Below are 20155 nucleotides of genomic sequence, written 5' to 3' on the forward strand. Positions count from 1 at the left end.
CAGTCAGGCGACTTGAGTTATCCGCCCTGCTGGTGCTGTGATTAAGACTTGGCCCGGAGTAGCCCGTCCCTGGCTGAGCTATCATACGTGATAGGCTTCATTTGGGGTATACTTTGAGCGGAAGCAAACGTCGCACTCACGGAAGTGATTAGGTCGAAACCGCTCTTTTTGGTCAAATTCCGTCCAAGACATTCCATCCACGTTATTTAGATGCGACGCAACAAACCACGATGGCGATGCTTTGAAATCAACATCTCTGTCAACCTAAATTTGAGGGGGGTGAAGAGCAGTCGAAAAACCTTGCACAGGCCAACAGAGTCTGATTGAGACGCAATTATGATACTAGAGTTGACTGATCTATAACTACTAAGCAAGCTTCGCATCTTGTTCAAGCTTTCTCCTGGTCTGTTCTTCATCCCATCGCAACGATGTTCGTTCGACATATTAGCTTGGTTCTCTTGGCGGCTGCGCAATACACCTTGGGACACCTCCATTCTCGACAAAATGGCACGACTCAGGATCCCGCAGTACTTCTGGCTCTGGGAATAGAAGCTCTCGGCGGGCGTGAAGCAATTTCTTCCCTCCAAAGCCTGACATACGTCGGCGAAACGTGAGCTGAGTCGTAGGCTAAGTTCTGTTCGGCCACTAACAGATCGTAGTATTCTCAGGGGAAGAACTTTGATGATGGGAATATCCGTCGCGGGTGTGGATAATGCTGCCGTAACAGCAGGCCGACAAAACATTTCTTTTGCCTTTGACGAAACACACGTCAAGCAACGCATTGACAAGATCGCGGCACTTGGGCGTTAGTATTACCTTTTAAGGCTACTCATGGTGCCCAACCTAATTCTTGCCAGCCGGATGGACCTTCGGAAGAGCCAACCTCATGCCGATGGACTTTTCCATCGTTGCCGAGGGTGGTGAAAGCGGATACGCAGCTGTCACTAGAGGCAGCTACAACTTGTACAATCCCTCCGGCGAGCCCCAGGGTTACCTCGACGGTCAGTAGCAGTCTATCCATTAGATTTGATTTCGATGCTCGCCAAGGGCTAATATTGATCGTTTTCTCAGGCCTACTTGCGTCCTACCTGATTAGCGAAGCGTACAAATGGCACCCACTACTTCTTTCCACAGTATGTCTTCGTCGTGGTTACTTTGATGATTTACCTAATCGCCACATTAAGATCCTTTCCAACAACAAATTCACATCTCGGCAAGGGGAGACGGGAGCAGGAATAACGTTAGCAGGAGGTAAGAGAGGTATTCTACGAACTTGCGACATATATGATTGTAACTTGCATCGCAGTTCATGACGATACGCTCGAGTTAACAGTCCTGTTCGATCCTGCCACGAATCTCCCTTACATCATTAGATCCTACGAAGACCACCCCTTTTTCGGCAAATCAACACATGACCTTCTCGTTCACGACTATGCTGAAGTCAACGGGGTCCAAATACCTCAACGATTCAAGACCATCTACAACGGCAAGCATCTTATTGGAGACTATCGCGCTGATCAGACCATCATCAACGATAGTCTACCGAGCGACTTCTTTGCGGTACCGGGCAACGGGACTGTCCCCGAATCCAGCATTCCAAATCGGGACGTTCAATACAGCTTCTCAGAAATTGGAGAAACATCTGCAAACTTTCTCTGGCCGGGTGCCTATACCGGAACAAAGGAGTCCATCGCAGCTTCGATTTCTCAGCCTCTTCAAGATCTACCTGGGTTCTGGACCATTAGCCCCGGCGGTGATCTAGGGATGCGGCAAGGTTTGGTTGAGCTTGAGGATGGGTCTGTTATTGTCTTGGATGCTCCGCCGCATCAGAGCAAGCTCGTCATTGAGTGGGTTCAGACAAATCTTGGAAAGAACATAACACATGTCTGGGTTTGTAATATTCTATCTGAGAAGCCTTTTTCTCCGGATCGCTGACCCAAGTACAACAGCCTACTCACCATCATCACGATCATGCCTTTGGTGTAGTAGACTATGTCGCACAAGGCGCAAGGCTCATTGTGCCTGAGCATGCCGCGGGATACTACACTACTGTCCCTGGAGAGCAAGTAGTCTCTTATCCGTAAGTCTTCAACTCTTTTCTTCTAGTAGAATACCTCAACTAAAACTATGTTTTTCAAAGACGTGGCGGTTCCTATGTGCTCAAAGACAGCAAATTGCAGCTTGCTCTCGTTGACATGGAAGCCACTATTCACGCTGAGGACCATGGCTACGCCCTTGTTATCCCATCTTGCCCAGTTGAGACAAGCTCGTCGGCGGTTTTTGATGCGGACCATGGAAACTTGGCGTTTATTGAAACGTTTGATCACGCAGCCGTGCAGGAGCTTCTCAACTCTCTCTCTCGAGACAAAGTACCAGGCAATGCGCAGTAAGTCCAACTCGGCCCAGCATCTTCTCATATGGGACCATCAGAAACTGAACAGATAGTAGCTTCTTCCCCTCGCATGGCCCTGCAGGTAATATCACAGACCTGATCAGCGTTTCCGGGTTCATGTATCCATCATTCTCTCCCAAGGAGTTTGTCCACAGCCAGACGACTTGCTGAATGCCTTATGGAGGCTAGCAATAGTTATCGAGATTCACTAAGCACAGAGGCCCTCCTGAGGAATTACTCTAGTAGGAAATTTCGTCCCTGTTATTATTCTTAAGCACCTTACGCTTGTTTACTCTGCTTCAGGAATGGCGGTTCTGTCTCACCAGCGCGCCATTTGTACTTGCTTCCAGGATGATCCTCAGGTAGTCGTTTCGAGCCAATAAATACTTCTCTCGCCGTAGCTCCCTGCTTCTCAACGTCGGACCTGAAAATTCCTCGTCTGCGCAATTCAGGGAGCAGGTACTCGATGATATCCTCAAAAGTACCGGGATTGGTAACGTGCGCCAGGTTGAACCCATCCACGTCAGAAACCTCGACCCAACGCTCCAGCTCATCGGCGACTGTGGTAGGGCTACCCACTATCTTGGCACCTAGACCGCCGATACTGAGGTATTCCACAATTCTTCGCTTGGTCCAAGGGAGATTATCTGTGCCAGGGACGGTATCTGACCAACGTCGGATGATGGACTGAATCCGTGGAGAGTCTGCCGCTGAGAAGTCTTCATCATCTGGATATCCAGAAAGGTCAATTCCTGTCCACCCTCCGAAGAGAGCTAGGGCACCCTCGGTGTCCGCGTATTTCAGGTACTCTTGTTTCTGCGCTTCGGCCGCCCCATCTGTCGCTGCCACAATGACGTTGATGCCGAGGATGATCTTGATGTGATTAGGATCCCTTCCCTCCTCCGCCGCAATCTTGCGTAGATTATCGACAGTCTTTCGGACACCCTCCGCAGTCTGGCCGCCGATGAAGATGGCTTCTCCATGTCTACCACCAAAGCCGTTTCCAGCTTCAGACACACCCGCCTGAAAGAGGAAGGGTGTTCGCTGAGGTGAAGGCTCAACGAAGTGCGGTCCAGGCACATCAAAGTACTTGCCCTTATGGTGGATCTGCTTGACCGCGTCACTGGCAATGTACGTCCCAGCCTCGCGATCCGCCAAGACTGCATCGTCCCTAAAGCTGCCTTCCCAGAGCTTGTAGAGAACTTCGAGGTACTCGTGTGCAATCGCGTAACGCTCATCGTGCGGGATCTGCTCCTCTAAGCCGTGGTTCCGGGCCGCACTGTCCAGGTATGAGGTGACAATGTTCCAGGCTAATCGCCCTTCGCTCAGATGATCCACCGTGGAAAGGCGTCTCGCCAGCGAATAGGGCTTTTCGTAGGTCAAGCTTGCAGTCACTCCGAAAATGAGGTTCTTCGTGGCTTGCGCCATTGCTGGAACGAGGTACAGCGGATCGTTGACTGGGAACTGTGCTCCGGAGGCCAAGGCTGGGACAACGTTGGCCGGTCCTTTGTACACATCATAGGGTCCGAGGGTGTCGGCTATAAACATTGCGTGGAAACCGGCATTGTCTAGTAACTGGGCGAGCTCGGTCCAGAAAGAGAGCTTCTTGTATTGGTCTGTCTTGTTGCGGGGGTGTTTCCAGAGACCGGGAGCCAGGTGACCGGGCGTGTTCATGACAAAGGCATTGAGAATGAGTTGTTTCTTGTCGCTGGAACCATTCCGGTCTGTGGCAGGATTTGAGTTATCGGCCATGATGAGACTTTTCCAAGGTCTTGGTTGTGATGTTATGTGTCTTGCAGTCTCTGATTTCTAGCGAAGACGGCCCCTCAAAAACGGTTGTTTTGCCATTTGTTTCGATCAACAATGCCGGCTCCAAGTAAGTTTATGCTCTTATCTCAAGTCGAAGGAATGCCGATAGCGCGCATTCTTGTAACTGCTTTGATCCAATAGCCTTGTCGCGATGAGTTGTGGGTGGCTCGTCTGCAGATTGCATCATCGCACGCAACCGATTGCGATCTGCCAAGCTAGCAAACCTCCGAGCAATGTCTCCGGCAGAATCGCTTAAATTCGAACAAAAGTCTAAGTATGTCTACCCTACAGATCCCACCTTACAGGCGTATGTTATCAAGTCCCGGCCCGCAAGTATACTAAGTAATCGTAGTTGCCGACATGGGTTGAGTTCATAACGCAATGCGGGGCAGCTAAGATGTGACCAAGAACTGGGGCCTTTTGATACCGATCTCGGTTCGAAGTCAAGCTTTGCGGAGGCGGCTTGTGTTAAAGTAGTTCTGCTTGGCCTTGTGCAATGGATTCCAAATTCGAAGTTTGAGCCTCCGCTTTCCATCTCTTCGAGTCGCAAATCGACCTGCTCGCACGAAGGGAATTTGTAGACAAAGATCTTGTCACAATGTCGGTCCAACTAGGTGTATCAGGGGAGACCCTAATACCTCAGTCAACCAGCTATGGAATGCTCATAGGCCTTGGTATCGGTTTCTGTGGTGTCATTCTCGCAGCAGTCAAGATCCAAAAGGCCTACCTGGCAGAAGACTCTGGCACCTCCGAAATGTTCATGGTGGCCAATCGGTCCGTTGGGACAGGTTTAACAGCATCGGCTGTTTTTTCTTCCTGGATGTGGATCAATGAGACAGTCTTTTCAGCAGCATTCTGCTACAAGTTTGGCCTTGCTGTGCCTTTTGTGAGCGCAATTACATCAATGTTACGAAAGGCGAAGTTGTTACTGATGCTCTAAGCAGTGGTGGTCAACAGGTCTCTGCTTCCAGATTGCCTTAATGGCAGCACTCGGCGTCTTGGCAAAGATTCGAGTTCCTTACGCGCATACCTCACTTGAAATCATTCGATTAAGATACGGATGGATCGGTCACATTGTCTTCATTATCCTCAACATCACGAACAACGTTTTCGGCTGTGCTGGTATGATCCTCACCGGGTCACAACTCATCTACGGTATCTCGGGCATGCATTTTGTCGCCACCACGATTCTCATTCCACTTGGAGGTTGGTCGTTCCAATATCTTTGAACCAAATGCAGGCATGAGCTGACTATGACCAACTCAGTCGTACTTTACACCGCGGTTGGTGGACTGAAAGCAACCTTCATCACAGACTATCTGCACACTCTCATCGCCCTGATTCTCATCATTTACTTTACACTCAAGGTCCTCACCCACGATGCTGTTGGTGGTCTTGGTGGACTGTACGACAAGGTGGTGGCCACGGCTTCAGAGAACTTGATTGACGGTAACTACAAGGGCTCTCTGCTCACGATGAAGTCTCGAGATGCGATCATTTGGGGGTTAATCTTGAAGTTTGGAAACTTGGCACTTGTCGTAATGGTGAGTGATTGCGTGCATGTGGACATGGATGTTGATACTAATCGAAATGGCAGGACACCGCTTTCTGGCAAAAGTCATTTGCGACGGAAGTGAACGCAACTGTTCCCGGATACAACCTGGCTGCGGTAGCAATTTTTGGTATCCCATGGGGCCTCGGTACAGTCATCGGTCTCACTGCAAGAGCACTGCACAACACTCCAATCTGGCCAGGCTACCCGCATGAATTTACATCGGCACAGGTCAACGCTGGACTTGTCATGCCGTACACCATCAAAGCTCTCATCGGCGACCAGGGCATCGACGCTTTCCTCGTTCTTGTATTCATGGCGCTGACGAGCACCGTCTCTTCGTCGATGATCGCAGTCAGCAGCATCTTATCTTTTGACGTCTACAAAACGTACCTCAATCCCAAAGCATCTGACAAGAAATTGGTCCACGTCAGCCATCTTACAGTGGTTTTTCATGCCGTGTTTATTACGGCTATCTCACTTGCGTTGAACTACGGAGGCGCCGATATGACCTGGATTGGCTACTTCCGTCCGATTCTCTCATGCCCGGGCATCATTCCGCTTGGCTTGACTCTGTGCTGGTCAGGCCAGACACGCCTAGCCGCGATTGTATCCCCAATACTTGGTTTCCTCACGGGATTAGGCATCTGGCTCGGAACAGCACATGTCATTTACGGCGAGATCAACATGAAGACCACAGAAGGCAGCTTACCAGCTCTTTACGGAGCAATCGGATCTTTCTTCTCGCCTGCGCTCTACTCGGTGCTTCTGTCTTTATACAAACCTGAAAAGTTCGATTGGAGAAGATTTCTTGTTGCTGAGATTGCCGAAGAGAATCAGTTGAAGCAGAGCAGCGAAAAAGAGGAGGCGAACAATGACGGGAATACTTCGTCGACTTCGGAAGGAGAACCACCCGCATCTTCCCTATTTGACCCTGAAAAGTCGGGTGATTCGGAGAAGAATACCGCCGCTGCTGCAGGCGACAACTTCCCTCCCGCGGTTTCTTCCAAAGATACCTCGCTGGCAGGTGAAGTCAACCTGGATGATGTTCGCCACCCGTTCGACGACGATACTATCAAGTTGCTCTACCGCTGGTACCGCATCGCCTGGTACATATTCATCGCCATTGTACTCGTCACCTTCATTCTCTGGCCAATGCCGCTTTATCGCGATTACATCTTTGAGAAGACCTTCTTTAAGAGCTGGACAACGGTGGCGATCATCTGGCAGTTCTTTGCTTTCTTCGCTGTTGTTGTATACCCTCTGTATGATGGACGTTACGAGATTGTAAGAGGCGCCAAGGGCGTTTGGCACTCGAGTAGAGACCTTCTTAAGTCTGAATGACTTGCGAAGCCGGAAATGCAAGAAACTTAGATCAAGATGTCTAGATACGGCCTGTGCCACTACTATTGTTATCTAAAGTATTTCACTGGTAGTAGAACCCCAGTAACTTCGAGTGTGCAGACTCAGCTTGCGTGCTCCCGACTGAGACAACCCGGCGAGCATCGAACTCTGGTATCCAGCTGGTAGATGGAAGCCTGAAATGATCTCTAGTCTTGGAGTGTTAGTACGCTGATAGTGCGAGATGGCAATCAGAGAGACTAGTTTCGACTTCCGTTAATAACAGAGCCCTGTGCTTTTACATTCGAAGAACATGGCAATTGTCTACCAGCTCTTGACATCTATGCGTGTTCTCGGCCAGTACGTACTAGCGCAAGTCTCAAATGTGATGCGCGTTTCGTTCGAAGATGAATCAGGCCTCATTGGTTGAAGGCAAAGAAGATGCAGAAGGCCGTCAACCCAGCTGTTCAAAGCAGGAGGGCGGGCAGTTACTGGCTGGCTCTCAAACATCAGGCTGCGACGATTTCCTTCAGGCTTCAGTATATTCCAAATAAAGGTCTGGAATATGCGCGAAGGCACGTGATGGCATATCACAGACACCGCTATTATCTTCATCAACCGAATCAAGACCTCTGAATTATTTCTGTATTCATGTCCCCGTCATCACCAGTTTACTTGAAGTCAACCAAGATTGTATTTCAACACGGCTCGTAAAATGGCGGCAGCCACCGAAGATTTCGGCAGTCATGACAAAACTCCCTCGCCGGTGGTAATGGAAGCTTCCACAACCGAGCCGCGGGTGTGTCGTGAATCAGACCAAGACTGGGAGAGTCCGGGCGCGCTCATTCATGACTATCTCGAAAAGAACTCCCCGGAGTTTGTCAAAGTCCGCGACTTGCGCAAGAAGGTTCGTAGGTAGCCCTGTGTATTCGCTGGAAGAATGCTAATCACCGGCCGCGACTCGCAGGGATGGGAGAACCCTGCAGGTGACACGTTCTTTCAGAACCAGCGTCGTGTTGCCGAAAATCCTACCGATCGGGCTACGATAGCTTTCTACAACATGATGAAGAGAATCGGCCAAGAGATGCAAAGAAACACGAGCGCCCTCAAAGTCAAAACTCCTAGCTGGGGCAAGACACAGATCCTTGACATGGGCTTGGCGCCTGGCGGCTTCCTCGCGACGGCCATGTATCTGAACACAGGTGCGCAAGCGATGGGCTTCAGTCTTCCCGAGTTTGATGGGGGCCACAGGGTCATGATACCCGACAACCTTGATATCGACCGCAGAGACGTCGACGTCACCATGCTCGCTGCGGACATGGGCATCCATGACATTCCCGCCGATCATCCAGACTTTGCCAAGTTCCTCCCTCGCCAGTTCATGCCCGGTCAACAATTCGATCTGGTCATCTGTGGAGGAACAGTGGTGCACAAGCAAGAGCGTGCCTCGTATCGACATGAGAGCGAGTCTCAGCGACTGACCACCAGCCAGCTTGCGCTCGGCCTCGAGCGGCTCAGACCCGGCGGAACCATGGTTGTACTCTTCCACAAGATGGAGGCTTGGGGCACGGTTCGTGAGCTGTACTGTTTTTCTCAGTTCTCCGATATCAAGACCTTCAAGCCGACGACTGGTCACAACAAGCGCTCCTCATTCTACATGGTGGCTACGAGAGTTCAGAGCCAAAGCCCCTTGGCCATTCAGGCTGTCTCTCGCTGGAAACACATATGGCAAGCGGCCACATTCGGGTCTGAGGAAGACTTTCATGAGGCTAGGCGCAAGAACTTGACTGATGTCGAGGAAGTACTTGATAAGTTTGGTGATCAGCTTGTGCGAAAGGGTCGGAGAATTTGGCATATCCAGGCACAGGCTCTCGAGAAGGCACCTTTTATTCAGGGAAAATACTCAACATAGTCGTGTCACAGAGAGCGGACGGAGATTGGGAGTTCTGCCTACTTTAGTACCTAGCTTGTTGACCAGAACATCGAAAATGGCGAGCGTTTCCCTGCTCATGTTGAGGTGGCTTAATTGTTTTAGTATACTCAGAAGGCTGATGCATCAGATCTGCTGAGAACCATGAAGCGAGTGAAATATGATGGACATGTCTGAACGCCGGAGCCTGGCTAAAGGTGAGATCGGGTTGGCCATTCAAATCCTAGGAGTCCGCCCAGGCGTCGAACTATATCAAGGTCCTGCCCTTCCGGGTGTTGGACTGACAGCTTTCCGTGCGCAGTATAAGTTTGTGACGGGCTTTTAGTTTTTTCATTGTGCAACAGAACAGAAAGAAAACTAAACACGCAAATACGAAAGAAAACGCAACACCAGAATGTGAATACCAAGCGCCAAACCCGGCCTCCGACCTCAAACTAATTATTCGTCACAGAGTTAATTAAAGGACCGCCCTAATAAACAATGGCGCTGTGTTCAAATTTTGCCATCGGCTCGATTGAGCAATCCGAAACCAATTGTCGAAACGCACATGGCTCTATCCATCCATTGTGGAAGGCTTTGCCCCAAGAGCTCCGGCTCAAGGTACTCGAGAATCTCCCGCCGCTGGCTAATGAAAGACACGAGATGGCACGTTGGTTCAGCGTCTCGAAGGAATGGCAATATTTCTTTAAACCTGTAATTTTTGAAAGTTTGAGCATCCGGCCCTATCCCATCGACTGCTGCAAGGCGACAGTACATCCGAGTGCGGGGGAAGAACTAATCAGGCGTTATTCCGATTTATTTCCACTATATCCGCAAATCGAAAAATTCATATCTCAAAGAATTTGGAGAAAAGCTGGAGACTATTGTACTGTCGCCTTGTAGCAGTCGATGGGATAGAAGAGAAATCGGTGGCATGGACCAGGTTGTGAGAGGCTACCGTAAAGCTTGTCAGGAATATCACCCTCCTCATCGGGACAGCGGAGTTCACCGGCGCAGAACATAATCAGCGATAGGAAGTCGATACGGTGGCGGCAATCAATGTGGTAGCCAAAAAAGCGTTGACAGCCTTGTTTTGAGTGCTTTCGCAATGGGGAAAAGCAGCACCTGAACACCATATCGCACTGGAATTTTGTGCTGGCTGTAACGCCGACAGCGACAGCATGCCCCCCTGCGTCTTTCATCAATACTCTCGTCACCGGGCACAGGCGAACCGGACTTTGGATGCCAAAAAGCGTCTTCTCAGCACTTTCTCAGACCCCGATTTCCAAGCTCAGGGATTACCACAAGTTTCTATCATTGAGAGATTCTCCGTTGACCGGCAACACTACCGAAGCTTTTCAGTGGAGTTTTTGGCAAAGATGGTCTCAAGCCTGCGCTATATACAATATTTTGGATATATGTACTGGCCTGCGCTTGGTCGAAACGAGTGGTGGACGGATGAGGCGGCCAGCGAAAGTATCCTTCGAGCCGTGATGGATAACCCCAGGATACAAACGCTGACCGTTTGGAACGCACTAATCGAGACATTCCCCTTAGACCTCAGTCAATACAGATTGCTCAGCTACAGTCTTATTTCCGCGGCTTTGGAGGCGAGCTACCGGCGTGAACGAGTCGCATTGCCCAACGTCATCGACGCTATCGACTTTTTCGCAAAGCACATCAAAGCTCCATCTACTGGTGCCCCGAAAAACGGTCCAGAACACCCACGTCGTTGGCCGTGCCTTAATCATTTGGCCTTGACGAATCATGTTATTCGACTTCTTTCGCGGGGACGAATTTCTTGATATCGGCGGCAGGAATGGCGGCAACGCATATGCCCAAGCTCGAAACAATGGAAGTCTTCAGTCCAACGGAGCCATTTTCATTCTCTCTTCGATTCGATATTGGAGAAGATAACATAGCGAAACTCACGACTGCAGCGACATGGCAACTGGAGATTCCCGGGGCCGTTATCAAGCCATGGCAACAGGTCGCAGATCGCCGTGCCCTACGATTGATTTGCGAAGTAGAGACTATTGAGACGGAGGATTTACACTCTAAGCTGCGACTGTTCCCAAAGATAGCAGAGTGGTAGTAAACCAAATCAAGATTCTTATGCGCTAGCATACTTAGCTCCATAGATCCAAGAATTACTACAAAGACCAATAACGGTACACATACCTCACAAAACGTGACAGTGGAGAGCAAGTATTTCAACCAGATCGAAACATTTAATCTTATATTAATGTGATGGCAGAAGAAGCTTCAAATAATTCCATCGCCTCTTTCACCTTGTAGAACTGGCAGATTTACTGTTTCTTAAGACTACGAATACTTAACCGACATCACCACATCACCAAACCACCACTATGGTTACGCATCGAACGAACGGATAAGACACCACCCCACACGACGGATCACCCCCTACGACGGATCACCCCCTACGACGGATCACCCAATTCGGTACAATTCAGTCAAAAACCACTAATTCTACCTACTTCATTTTATAATATAAAAAATATATAAAAACTACTTTTAGATACAGAATATATGGTTTTCTTACTAAAGTAATTTTTATAAATTATGATTTATTATAATTACTAAGGTATTATTAAGTTAAATATAATATTTTTTATTATATAAAAATACGATTTCTAACTTTATGAAAAATAAATAAAGTTAAGTATTTTAAAATATTAAAATTTTTAAAATATTTTTCTAAGCTTAAATATACTATTTTTAGCGTTATACTAATTATATAAGCTTAGGAAATTCAAGTTTTTATAGATACTACTTATTATAATATAACTTAATATTTCTATATAATAATACATATATTAATAATAAAAAACTATTTATATAAGTTTAATATAAATCTATTAAAAATAATTAACTTTAAAATTCTATTTTTTTAATAAATAAAAGAGTTATATAATATAGTATAATGTTAGTATTTATATGGGAATTACTAATAAACACTAACATTTAAAAGCATATTCTAAATCTAATATTATTATATAATATAATATAAAAATAATTTTTTAAAATATTTTTCTATACTAATTATATCTTTTTATAGCTTGTGTATTTTTTGAAATATTTATTCTTTAATTATTTATATATATATGGAATAGCGGTTTTGGCTGAATGTGGCCGAATTGGGTGATCCGTCGTAGGGGGTGATCCGTCGTGTGGGGTGGTGTCTTAAGCCGGATCCGAACCGGGCGAGTGTTGAACTGTCTTCCAGCAGTGCATGTCTTAAAGTTCAACACCAACCACCCGAGTCAGACTAGAACGTTTCCATGTAATCTTGATGCTGCCTGATAGAGTTCCTAGAGACGACTTGGTTGGCCAGATGGTAGATGAGAGTTTGGTTTACGCTTATGTAAGGCGAACCGGAAAGATGAGACCAGGGGCCGGGCGTCGGAGGTTCAAGATGGCAGAAGCCCGAAACGGCCGAGTGCTTTGGGGGCCGTGGGGGGCCTGGGAACTGGAGGCTGGAGCGAGCATATGATCCACTTTCTTTCTCATATTACCTGCATCCCCGTCAGTCACATTTCACTTCAGTCGCACCACGCACGCTGTGTGAGGAGGTCTTTGGAAGAAACATCCTTCACTTCACTCTACAGTTCTCACTCAAGGCCGCATCTGTCGTTCGCTACCTCGTCCGTTCTCTGGAGTCACATTCACTCGCCACACGCCACTCCCCTTGGTTGCTTCTCGGGTATTTCTTTAGCGCGCCAGCAACACCGGTAGAGTCAGACCATGTATCAGCCGTACGCAGTCAATGAGGCGCCGCGGGAACGGCCAAAGATCCTCTGCCTGCACGGAGGCGGCTCCTCGGCAGGCATCTTCCAGATTCAACTGATCAGGTTATCGCGCGTCCTCGAGCCGCGGTTCGAATTTGTCTACCTCGACGGGCCGATCGAGACGGAGGCCGGGCCGGGCGTACTCCCCGTATTCGAGGGATGCGGGCCGTACCGACGATGGGTCAGCGACGATCCCTCCATCCCCGCCGAGGAGTTCCAGCAGCAAAAAGACACGGCGATGGAGATGCTCAAGGTGTACGTGCAGCAGACGGGGCCCTACGTCGGCGTGCTGGGCTTTTCGCAGGGCGCGCGGGCGGCGTCGAGTCTGTTGATTGAGCAGCAGCGGCAGCCGTTTGTGCCGTACAACTTCTTTGGGGTGTTTCTATGCGGGACGTATCCGCCTTTTGTGCCTGACGACGTGCTGATTCGGTTGCCAACTGTTCATGTGGTGGGCTTGTTTGATCCATGGAAGCCGGCGAGCGAGATGTTGATTGAGCAGTGTTCTGAGCGGAGTACGCGCAAGGTTGTGAGGTATCCGGGCGGCCATCATCTGCCGAACGCGCCGGAGGCTATTCAGAATATTGCGAATATGGTGATTGACTTGTGGAAGGAGACAACGGGGGCGACGGCGTGATAGACGATGTGAGGGTATCGTCATCAGCGAGAGATCCGGAGGGGCTCACGACCTAGTCTGAGCACATGAGAAGGGCATACCGTACCAATTTGCGAGGGGTCAAGACTGAGCAGCGAGACGGCCAGCATGCGGGTGATGAGGAGGACAGATGTCGCTCACTTCCTCCGTCTCTTCACCATTTCTCCCATCTATGATTGTGGGGGAATGAGAGAGATGAAGAACATGACGATGAAGAAACCAAAGAGCAAGCCAATGGAGACACAAGAGGCCCTTCGGGGTCAGTCAAGTGGCTTGGTGAATGGCGGGGAATTTTGGGTCAAGACGATGACGGGTGTGAGTGAGACATCACCAGCGTCGGGATGGTCTCATTTGGAGACTGTATGCGAAGCATAACTTCGACCGAAAACGAATGAAATTGATGAGATTGGTCACTCATGCACTCATGCTATTATGTGCTGTCCACTCACAATGAGCTGATGGTGAAGATTCTCAGCTGATTGCTTCTTGAGAAATGGCGTAAAATATTAAGTGTGAGATGGCACGTCGTCGAACATTTAAGTGAATGAGCTAAGGGCTACCATATTTCGAACTAAAGGAATTCACCATGATATTGGAGATTTGAGTGAAAAAGAAATGAAAAAAATGTCCGAGACTGAGACTGGTGGTGTGTGAGTGACGGCGGGCAGGATTCAGCTGGTGAAGCGTGGCAGCGCAGCCAACTTTCCCACGCCAGTGAGGTGGGGACGGCTAAAGAGAGACTAGCGTAGATCGAAGCTCCAAAGTCGCTGATTATCTCATCTACAAACACCCAAAGCGTCGAATTGTTAGTGATCCACCTCATTCCCGGCACTGCACAGGGAATGCCCCGCTGCCGGTCGACGTCACCTGCGGCAGGAAGAGGACAAGCTCCTGTCGGACCTTCTCTTTGGTGCCAACAACAAAAACAGGGAACCCGGCCGCGCGGAGAGGAGACGAGAATGCGACGGCCGCTGCTGCATCTCCTCAGAGTCAGGAGCCGAACCTAGGATTTTTCTCCTGTTTCTTGATCCTTTGGCTTTTTGATCAATTGCCAGCTTCGATCCAGGAAGTCATCTCCTGTGAGCTCTTGTCAATTAGTTCTCGTTGCTCGACACCTGCTTCCACGATCCGATCGCGCCGATTCCTTCGATTGATCGACTGTTCGTTCAAACGGACAGAGCATTACGCGAAAGTGTTCCTAATTCCTGAAAAAACGAAGCAATCGCGGTTGTCATGGCCAACTTCAACTGGGTGTCCCGTTTGCTGGGGTGGGATAGGCATCCACGCCATCATCACGACTTCCACTCGGACTGGATCCGCGATGACCGAAGACGCCGTACGTACTCCTGCTAATCGACCCCCCTCTTCATTTGGAACGCCTGGCTTTACCAATTCCAGCCGCGTTGTCCTTCGGCACGCCATGGAACCCCCTCAATCAGTTTCAACAGCTTACACTTGGGCCTGTTGCCCCCATCTAGTCCTGCCGCAATATCGAAGCGAGCATCTCGAGTCCGCGATCCCTGCCCCCGAAGTAACAAAGATTGCCCTCAAGCTTCGACACCTGATTGAGCTGGCAGTCCCCTGCGAATTGGACGAAGTCGAGATCACAAAGGCGCATAGCAAGATCATCACGACCAAGGTCGTCAAGGCCGCCAAGGAAGCTGGCGGCTCGCACTACGGATCATGTGTTGTCTTCTGCTTAATTGTCTGCAAGAGATGGTTCAAGCACCAGGCCTTGGCTGAGCTCTGGGACGCCGACCTACACAGAGTGCGCGCCGTCGCCTGTGAGGTTATTGCGAAGCAGATGTATGTACTTCTAACGCCACTGTCCAGAGAAGACACCCAGGAAACTAACAGCTGTATACAGCATCGAAACCGAAGACGACCTTCAATACCTAATGCAATCCGTTCTCCTCCGCCGATACTCTGTAGTTGTGGACGGCGAATCCACACCGCCCGCGAACGCTATCGAAAAGGCCGTCGATCTCCACGCCGTCAGAGTCATTGGCTCTTCGGGATACCAAAAATGCATTTCATACTTGTGGAAGGGATGGCTGGTCCAGGACGAAGATGACCCTGCAGTATTCGTCGACTACAAGGACAAGACGAATCCGTCCTTCCTCGTGCACATGGATCCCGACCGTATCCGTGCTCCCATGTACCAGAATGCCACTCAGGTGCTCATTTCCCTCATCTACATTGGTCTCTACACTGCCGTCATCAACTCGGTCAACGCCAAGGGTGTTTTGGACGCGGCTGAGGTGTTGTTGTACATCTTCACCCTCGGCTTTATCTGCGAGGAGGTCACCAAGTTCTGGAAGGCTGGCTACCACATTCTGGGTTTCTGGAACGCATTCAATGGCGTTCTCTACACCTTCATCACGCTATCCCTGATTCTTCGCATAATCGGCCTTACCCACGACGAGGGTGAACCCGCGCGGAAAATGTACAGTGAACTGAGCTACAACCTCTTGGCTTTCAGCGCACCCATGATTTGGTCTCGCCTTTTGCTTTATCTCGACAGCTTCCGCTTCTTTGGAGCTATGCTTGTCGTGCTAAAGGTCATGATGAAGGAATCAATCATCTTCTTCGCCCTGCTTGCTGTGTTGATCATTGGATTCCTCCAGGCCTTTATTGGTCTCGACTTGGCAGACGACTTGGTGGCTGATGATATAACATTCATCATGTCAGCCATGGCTAACGCCATCATGCAGAGCCCCGACTTTGACGGATTCGACAGGTTCTCGCCGCCGTTCGGTATCATCCTATACTACTGCTTCACGTTCATTGTCATGGTAAGTCGTGGTCCTATGAGAAGATGGGACCAGTTGCTGATTTGGATCGCAGGTCGTTTTGCTTAACATCCTCATTGCGCTGTACAACTCCGCATACGAAGACATTTACGACAACGCCAACGACGAGTATCTCGCGCTGTTTGCCCAGAAGACGATGCAATTCGTCCGTGCCCCCGACGAAAACGTCTACATCCCGCCATTCAACCTCATTGAGATGATTGTCATTTGCCTCTTCTGGTGGATGGAGAAATCCAAGTTCGAGAAGATGAGCGACGTTATCATGGGAATCCTCTACTCGCCGGTCCTAGTTGTCGCCGCAATCTTCGAGACTCGCTCAGCCGCCGACATCAGGAGCAACCGAGCGAGAGGTGAGGAAGACGACGACACAATCGAGGAGTGGGAGCAGATGATGGACCAGGTCGACTTCGAATCCGATGGATGGAACAAGGTCTGCGCAAGCGCCAAGACCAACTTGGAGCACGATCCTACGATCTACGAGGTCCAGCAGTTGCGAAGCGAAGTTGAAGAGCTCAAGAAAATGTTGGTCGAGATCTCCAAGGCCGTTTCGGCTGGAAATGCCGGTAATGGTCAGGCTTCGACCAACTTGATTGATCTGGGAGAGCCAGCCGAGAGCTCCTCCAGCAAGAAGAAGAATAAGAAGAAGGGCAAGAAGAACAAGAAGGAGAAGAAGGCAGGGGATGACGCCAAAGAAGGAGCAGCGGCAGCGTCCTCCAGCTCGAGCGATGAAGAGTGAAGAGCTTTCATCTGATGATTCTGGCAGTGCTGGGACCCTGCGCCGTGTGTTTTATTGAATTGAGTTTGTACATGTTATGGCTGTCACGTCATGTCACGCTGTTACGAGCTTGTTTTGTTTCGATTTCGGGAACCATGGTTACTGGTAGCTGGCAACTTGGGATACGAGTCAGGGAGATATTGGCGTCGGACATCAGTCATGGTTTGTAATAAGGCGAGGCATCGTGTTGAATAAGGCAAATCCAATTACCAATTTCGACGACTCCAGTGGAAACGCGCACTAGACAGGTTAGATTGTGTGAGCAATGGCAACACTTGGGAAGCGATTGAAACTCCGTGACCGGCTCCGGTGCGATGGTTCAGCCGAGAACTTGTAGCTCGACATGCAGAAGGGCCCCATTATCGTCACTTGGCGGTCATTTTTCTGCATCGACTACATGTACGAGGCACAAGTGCAAGCGCTTGGGGGAGTGAGTTGTCCCGGTTGCCGGCTCGGGTGCTAGGCGAGGGTGGCTGTGGTGCAGAGAAAAATGCGGAGGAGATGGGAGTTTTTGTTGACCCGCCTGCAGAAGAACACTAGGAGAACCTTATTTTTGGGTGCTTGGGATGGGATGAGTCTTCTTTTGACCTCCCCAGCTGGGAATAACGGCGTGGGGAAAGCTGACTTGGAGTTGGCTCTAAACAGGGGCTTGGGCTTGTGTCGTTTATGGGTGCGTAGCTTGATGGGCTTCTGGTTTATGGATCACAATCGAGACTGGAATTCACTTCTTCTCCTTTTCATAATTCATCCCCTCTCATATGGTATGATAGTAGTCAAGTTATCTTCCTCAATCCCGAAAGATGAACCCCTGGATGAGAACAAGGAGGGGGAGAGTGAAGGGCTGGGACGAGCGGCATCTTCAAGCTCAAGACGTTTTAAACTTTTGCGGCGCCAACAGAGCCTAAGACGGGCCCCGGTCCAATCATCACCCCGGATGATGGTCGCGACAGGGTTATGCTGCCACCCCAACTCTGGGAATGGAACGCTCGGCACTCGAAGCGAGAAACGCCAAACGTTGTTCTGGGGAGGCCACTAATATGCTAGTGTGTACCCACTGGGTACTTTGTTAGAATTGGATACTAGAGACTTGAGGTAGATACATGGAAGGGGGAGAAAGTGAAAGGGGATTAAGCTTGCCGTACCTACCGGTAATCCTTGGACGACCACAACTCCCCTCCTATCATCCAAGATCCCCCTGTTTCTGTTTGGGATGAACGAGGTTTGGCCATTGTTTCTGGTCTGGCTTGGTTGTAGACGTGAATGGTTGGTTCGGTCGAGGGGGCTGCTTACTGGCTGACCAGCGACCAGCTTTCCTAGGCGGAACACGGCTTTAGCGGCTACTTATGGGGGCTGAAAATGATACAATCCTGTGGTGTCTTTTGTCAACATTTTTGCACGTTGGATGAGGTACTGCTCCCTGGCGCTTACACCACAGCGGGCCTGGGGGTCACGACTATTCGAAACATGATCCGAACATTGGCGCGGGAAGGACGGGACATGTACAGCGGCTGTGTTGGATCCCGGTAGACAGTCATTTTTCTTTTTGCTGTATGGCTACAGCAGAACCAGTTGGGCACATACTGAGACTTGCTGTCATCCAATCCGTGGAAGGCCTCGTTGGCTTGTCATGCTAAACTTGGAGGCGTCCTTGTCCGCCTCCGTGAGGACCCCATACTATTGTCCTAATTTAGGTCGAATTTGGCTTAGGGTCAACTCTTCTAGACCATGTAGGTTGGTAATGTCGCTGATGCCGCGGCCACTGTCAGCCCAAAAGAAGACAAGAAAAAAAGCTTGGACTCGAAATAGACTTATTCGCATTCAGACGAGGGACCTCTCCTCTCTCATCTTCCGTACCATGCCCACCTCCCCCAGGATCAGCATGCGTCAGGAAAATGCTTGGCCTGCACGCTTGTTCGTATTTGTTCCCACAACCACTCCCCTGATCCCTGGCCCTTGGCTCTGGCTCTCTGACTGCTGCCACCTCGGACGTCAGATACACCCGGCCGGCTAGGGCGCGGGTTTGGGGATGGAGACCATGCCACCATGGAAACTATCCCATCCGCGAGGCGGAGCTTAATTGTGATTACCTTACGCTACTTGAGGGGCTACCGCCTAGCCGAATTTTGTTTCTTCTCGTCTTGGTAGGTAAGTCGAGGTGGGGGTCTGGTGCCCAAGGGTCAATTTGCTTCCGAGACGGACTTGCTGAAGGAGGCCGCCGCCACATGGTTTGGGGACCAAGGCTTGGGAGTGATGGGATCAAACGTGGATGGTGCCTGAGGGAGGTGGAGGGGTGTAGGCTTGAGGATGGAGGCTTGGGATGTTCCAAGGGGTGTCAACCGTTTGAGGGTGGTGTTTAGTGTTGTTTCTTGGGGATCTATCATCTCGAGCTGAAGGCTGCAAGAGGATCTACGTGTATAAGAAGACATCTTCCCTCCCGTGAGATTTAATTTTTGCTCATCATCAAACCAAAAAAGTCTTCACACGATACATCAGCACGCATCAACGACTCTATTCGACACCACCTTTTCCATTTCACAACCTTACAAACACACTCAAAATGCATACATCAACCCTCCTCGCAACCCTCCTCCCCGCCGCAGGAGCCTTCGCTCAATACGGCTACGGCGCACAAGAATCCTCCACAAACACCGCCACCGCCGCCGCCTCCTCCTCCTCCAGCATTGCCGGCGTCCACGTCGTCAAGGTCGGCGACGGCGGCCTCACCTTTGAGCCCAACAGCATCACCGCCGCCGTCGGCGAGGTCGTCGAGTTCCACTTTTACCCCCGCGCCCACTCCGTCGCTCAGTCGGCCTTTGACTCGCCTTGCCAACCGCTGACCAACGGATCCACGACGGGCTTCTTCAGCGGTCCGGTTCAGGTTGCGTCTGGTGTTGGGTCGGAGGTGTTCACTGTTGAGGTCAAGGATACGAATCCCAAGTGGTTTTAAGTCAACATACCCACTTCCTGGCACCCCCCTGTTTCTGGCACCCACAAAAACGCGAAAATCCACCACAACCCAATGCCCACCCCCAACCTCCTTTTATCACAACATTTTCAATTCGCGTCCAAATGGGCTCATCTTTTGCACATGTCCTCTTCTATA

General features: G+C 50.0%; 9 protein-coding genes across 9 annotated transcripts; 8 read left to right on the forward strand and 1 right to left on the reverse strand.

Moving 5' to 3' along the window:
* Nucleotides 1–428: 428 nt before the first annotated feature.
* CTAM01_15506 (uncharacterized protein) lies at nt 429–2563 on the forward strand (the record flags this gene model as incomplete). Its single annotated transcript, XM_060531503.1, has 8 exons — nt 429–610; nt 660–805; nt 858–1001; nt 1072–1251; nt 1307–1890; nt 1950–2080; nt 2141–2386; nt 2449–2563. 8 exons carry the CDS (start codon nt 429–431, stop codon nt 2561–2563), a joined length of 1728 nt encoding a protein of 575 aa, XP_060373926.1.
* Nucleotides 2564–2671: 108 nt separating this feature from the next.
* CTAM01_15507 (alkanesulfonate monooxygenase) lies at nt 2672–4144 on the reverse strand (the record flags this gene model as incomplete). The annotated part of the gene is made up of 1 exon (XM_060531504.1): nt 2672–4144. The coding sequence occupies one exon, from the start codon at nt 4142–4144 to the stop codon at nt 2672–2674; it is 1473 nt and encodes a 490-aa protein (XP_060373927.1).
* A 655-nt stretch (nt 4145–4799) lies between these two features.
* CTAM01_15508 (urea active transporter) lies at nt 4800–7097 on the forward strand (the record flags this gene model as incomplete). The annotated part of the gene is made up of 4 exons (XM_060531505.1): nt 4800–5087; nt 5146–5407; nt 5468–5745; nt 5799–7097. 4 exons carry the CDS (start codon nt 4800–4802, stop codon nt 7095–7097), a joined length of 2127 nt encoding a protein of 708 aa, XP_060373928.1.
* A 712-nt stretch (nt 7098–7809) lies between these two features.
* CTAM01_15509 (uncharacterized protein) lies at nt 7810–9006 on the forward strand (the record flags this gene model as incomplete). The annotated part of the gene is made up of 2 exons (XM_060531506.1): nt 7810–8001; nt 8062–9006. The coding sequence occupies 2 exons, from the start codon at nt 7810–7812 to the stop codon at nt 9004–9006; spliced, it is 1137 nt and encodes a 378-aa protein (XP_060373929.1).
* Nucleotides 9007–10184: 1178 nt separating this feature from the next.
* On the forward strand, nt 10185–10808 carry CTAM01_15510 (uncharacterized protein; the record flags this gene model as incomplete). The annotated part of the gene is made up of 1 exon (XM_060531507.1): nt 10185–10808. The coding sequence occupies one exon, from the start codon at nt 10185–10187 to the stop codon at nt 10806–10808; it is 624 nt and encodes a 207-aa protein (XP_060373930.1).
* Nucleotides 10809–12768: 1960 nt separating this feature from the next.
* Nucleotides 12769–13446, forward strand: CTAM01_15511 (oxidoreductase; the record flags this gene model as incomplete). Its single annotated transcript, XM_060531508.1, has 1 exon — nt 12769–13446. The coding sequence occupies one exon, from the start codon at nt 12769–12771 to the stop codon at nt 13444–13446; it is 678 nt and encodes a 225-aa protein (XP_060373931.1).
* Nucleotides 13447–14697: 1251 nt separating this feature from the next.
* On the forward strand, nt 14698–17013 carry CTAM01_15512 (potassium ion channel Yvc1; the record flags this gene model as incomplete). The annotated part of the gene is made up of 4 exons (XM_060531509.1): nt 14698–14800; nt 14943–15270; nt 15332–16259; nt 16312–17013. The coding sequence occupies 4 exons, from the start codon at nt 14698–14700 to the stop codon at nt 17011–17013; spliced, it is 2061 nt and encodes a 686-aa protein (XP_060373932.1).
* A 71-nt stretch (nt 17014–17084) lies between these two features.
* CTAM01_15513 (uncharacterized protein) lies at nt 17085–17222 on the forward strand (the record flags this gene model as incomplete). The annotated part of the gene is made up of 2 exons (XM_060531510.1): nt 17085–17150; nt 17181–17222. 2 exons carry the CDS (start codon nt 17085–17087, stop codon nt 17220–17222), a joined length of 108 nt encoding a protein of 35 aa, XP_060373933.1.
* A 2387-nt stretch (nt 17223–19609) lies between these two features.
* Nucleotides 19610–19999, forward strand: CTAM01_15514 (uncharacterized protein; the record flags this gene model as incomplete). Its single annotated transcript, XM_060531511.1, has 1 exon — nt 19610–19999. The coding sequence occupies one exon, from the start codon at nt 19610–19612 to the stop codon at nt 19997–19999; it is 390 nt and encodes a 129-aa protein (XP_060373934.1).
* Between the last annotated feature and the right edge of the window lie 156 nt (nt 20000–20155).

This window comes from Colletotrichum tamarilloi, assembly GCF_030869305.1.
Source record: "Colletotrichum tamarilloi strain Tom-12 chromosome Unknown Scaffold_165.1, whole genome shotgun sequence".
In the NCBI taxonomy this organism is placed as follows: domain Eukaryota; kingdom Fungi; phylum Ascomycota; class Sordariomycetes; order Glomerellales; family Glomerellaceae; genus Colletotrichum; species Colletotrichum tamarilloi.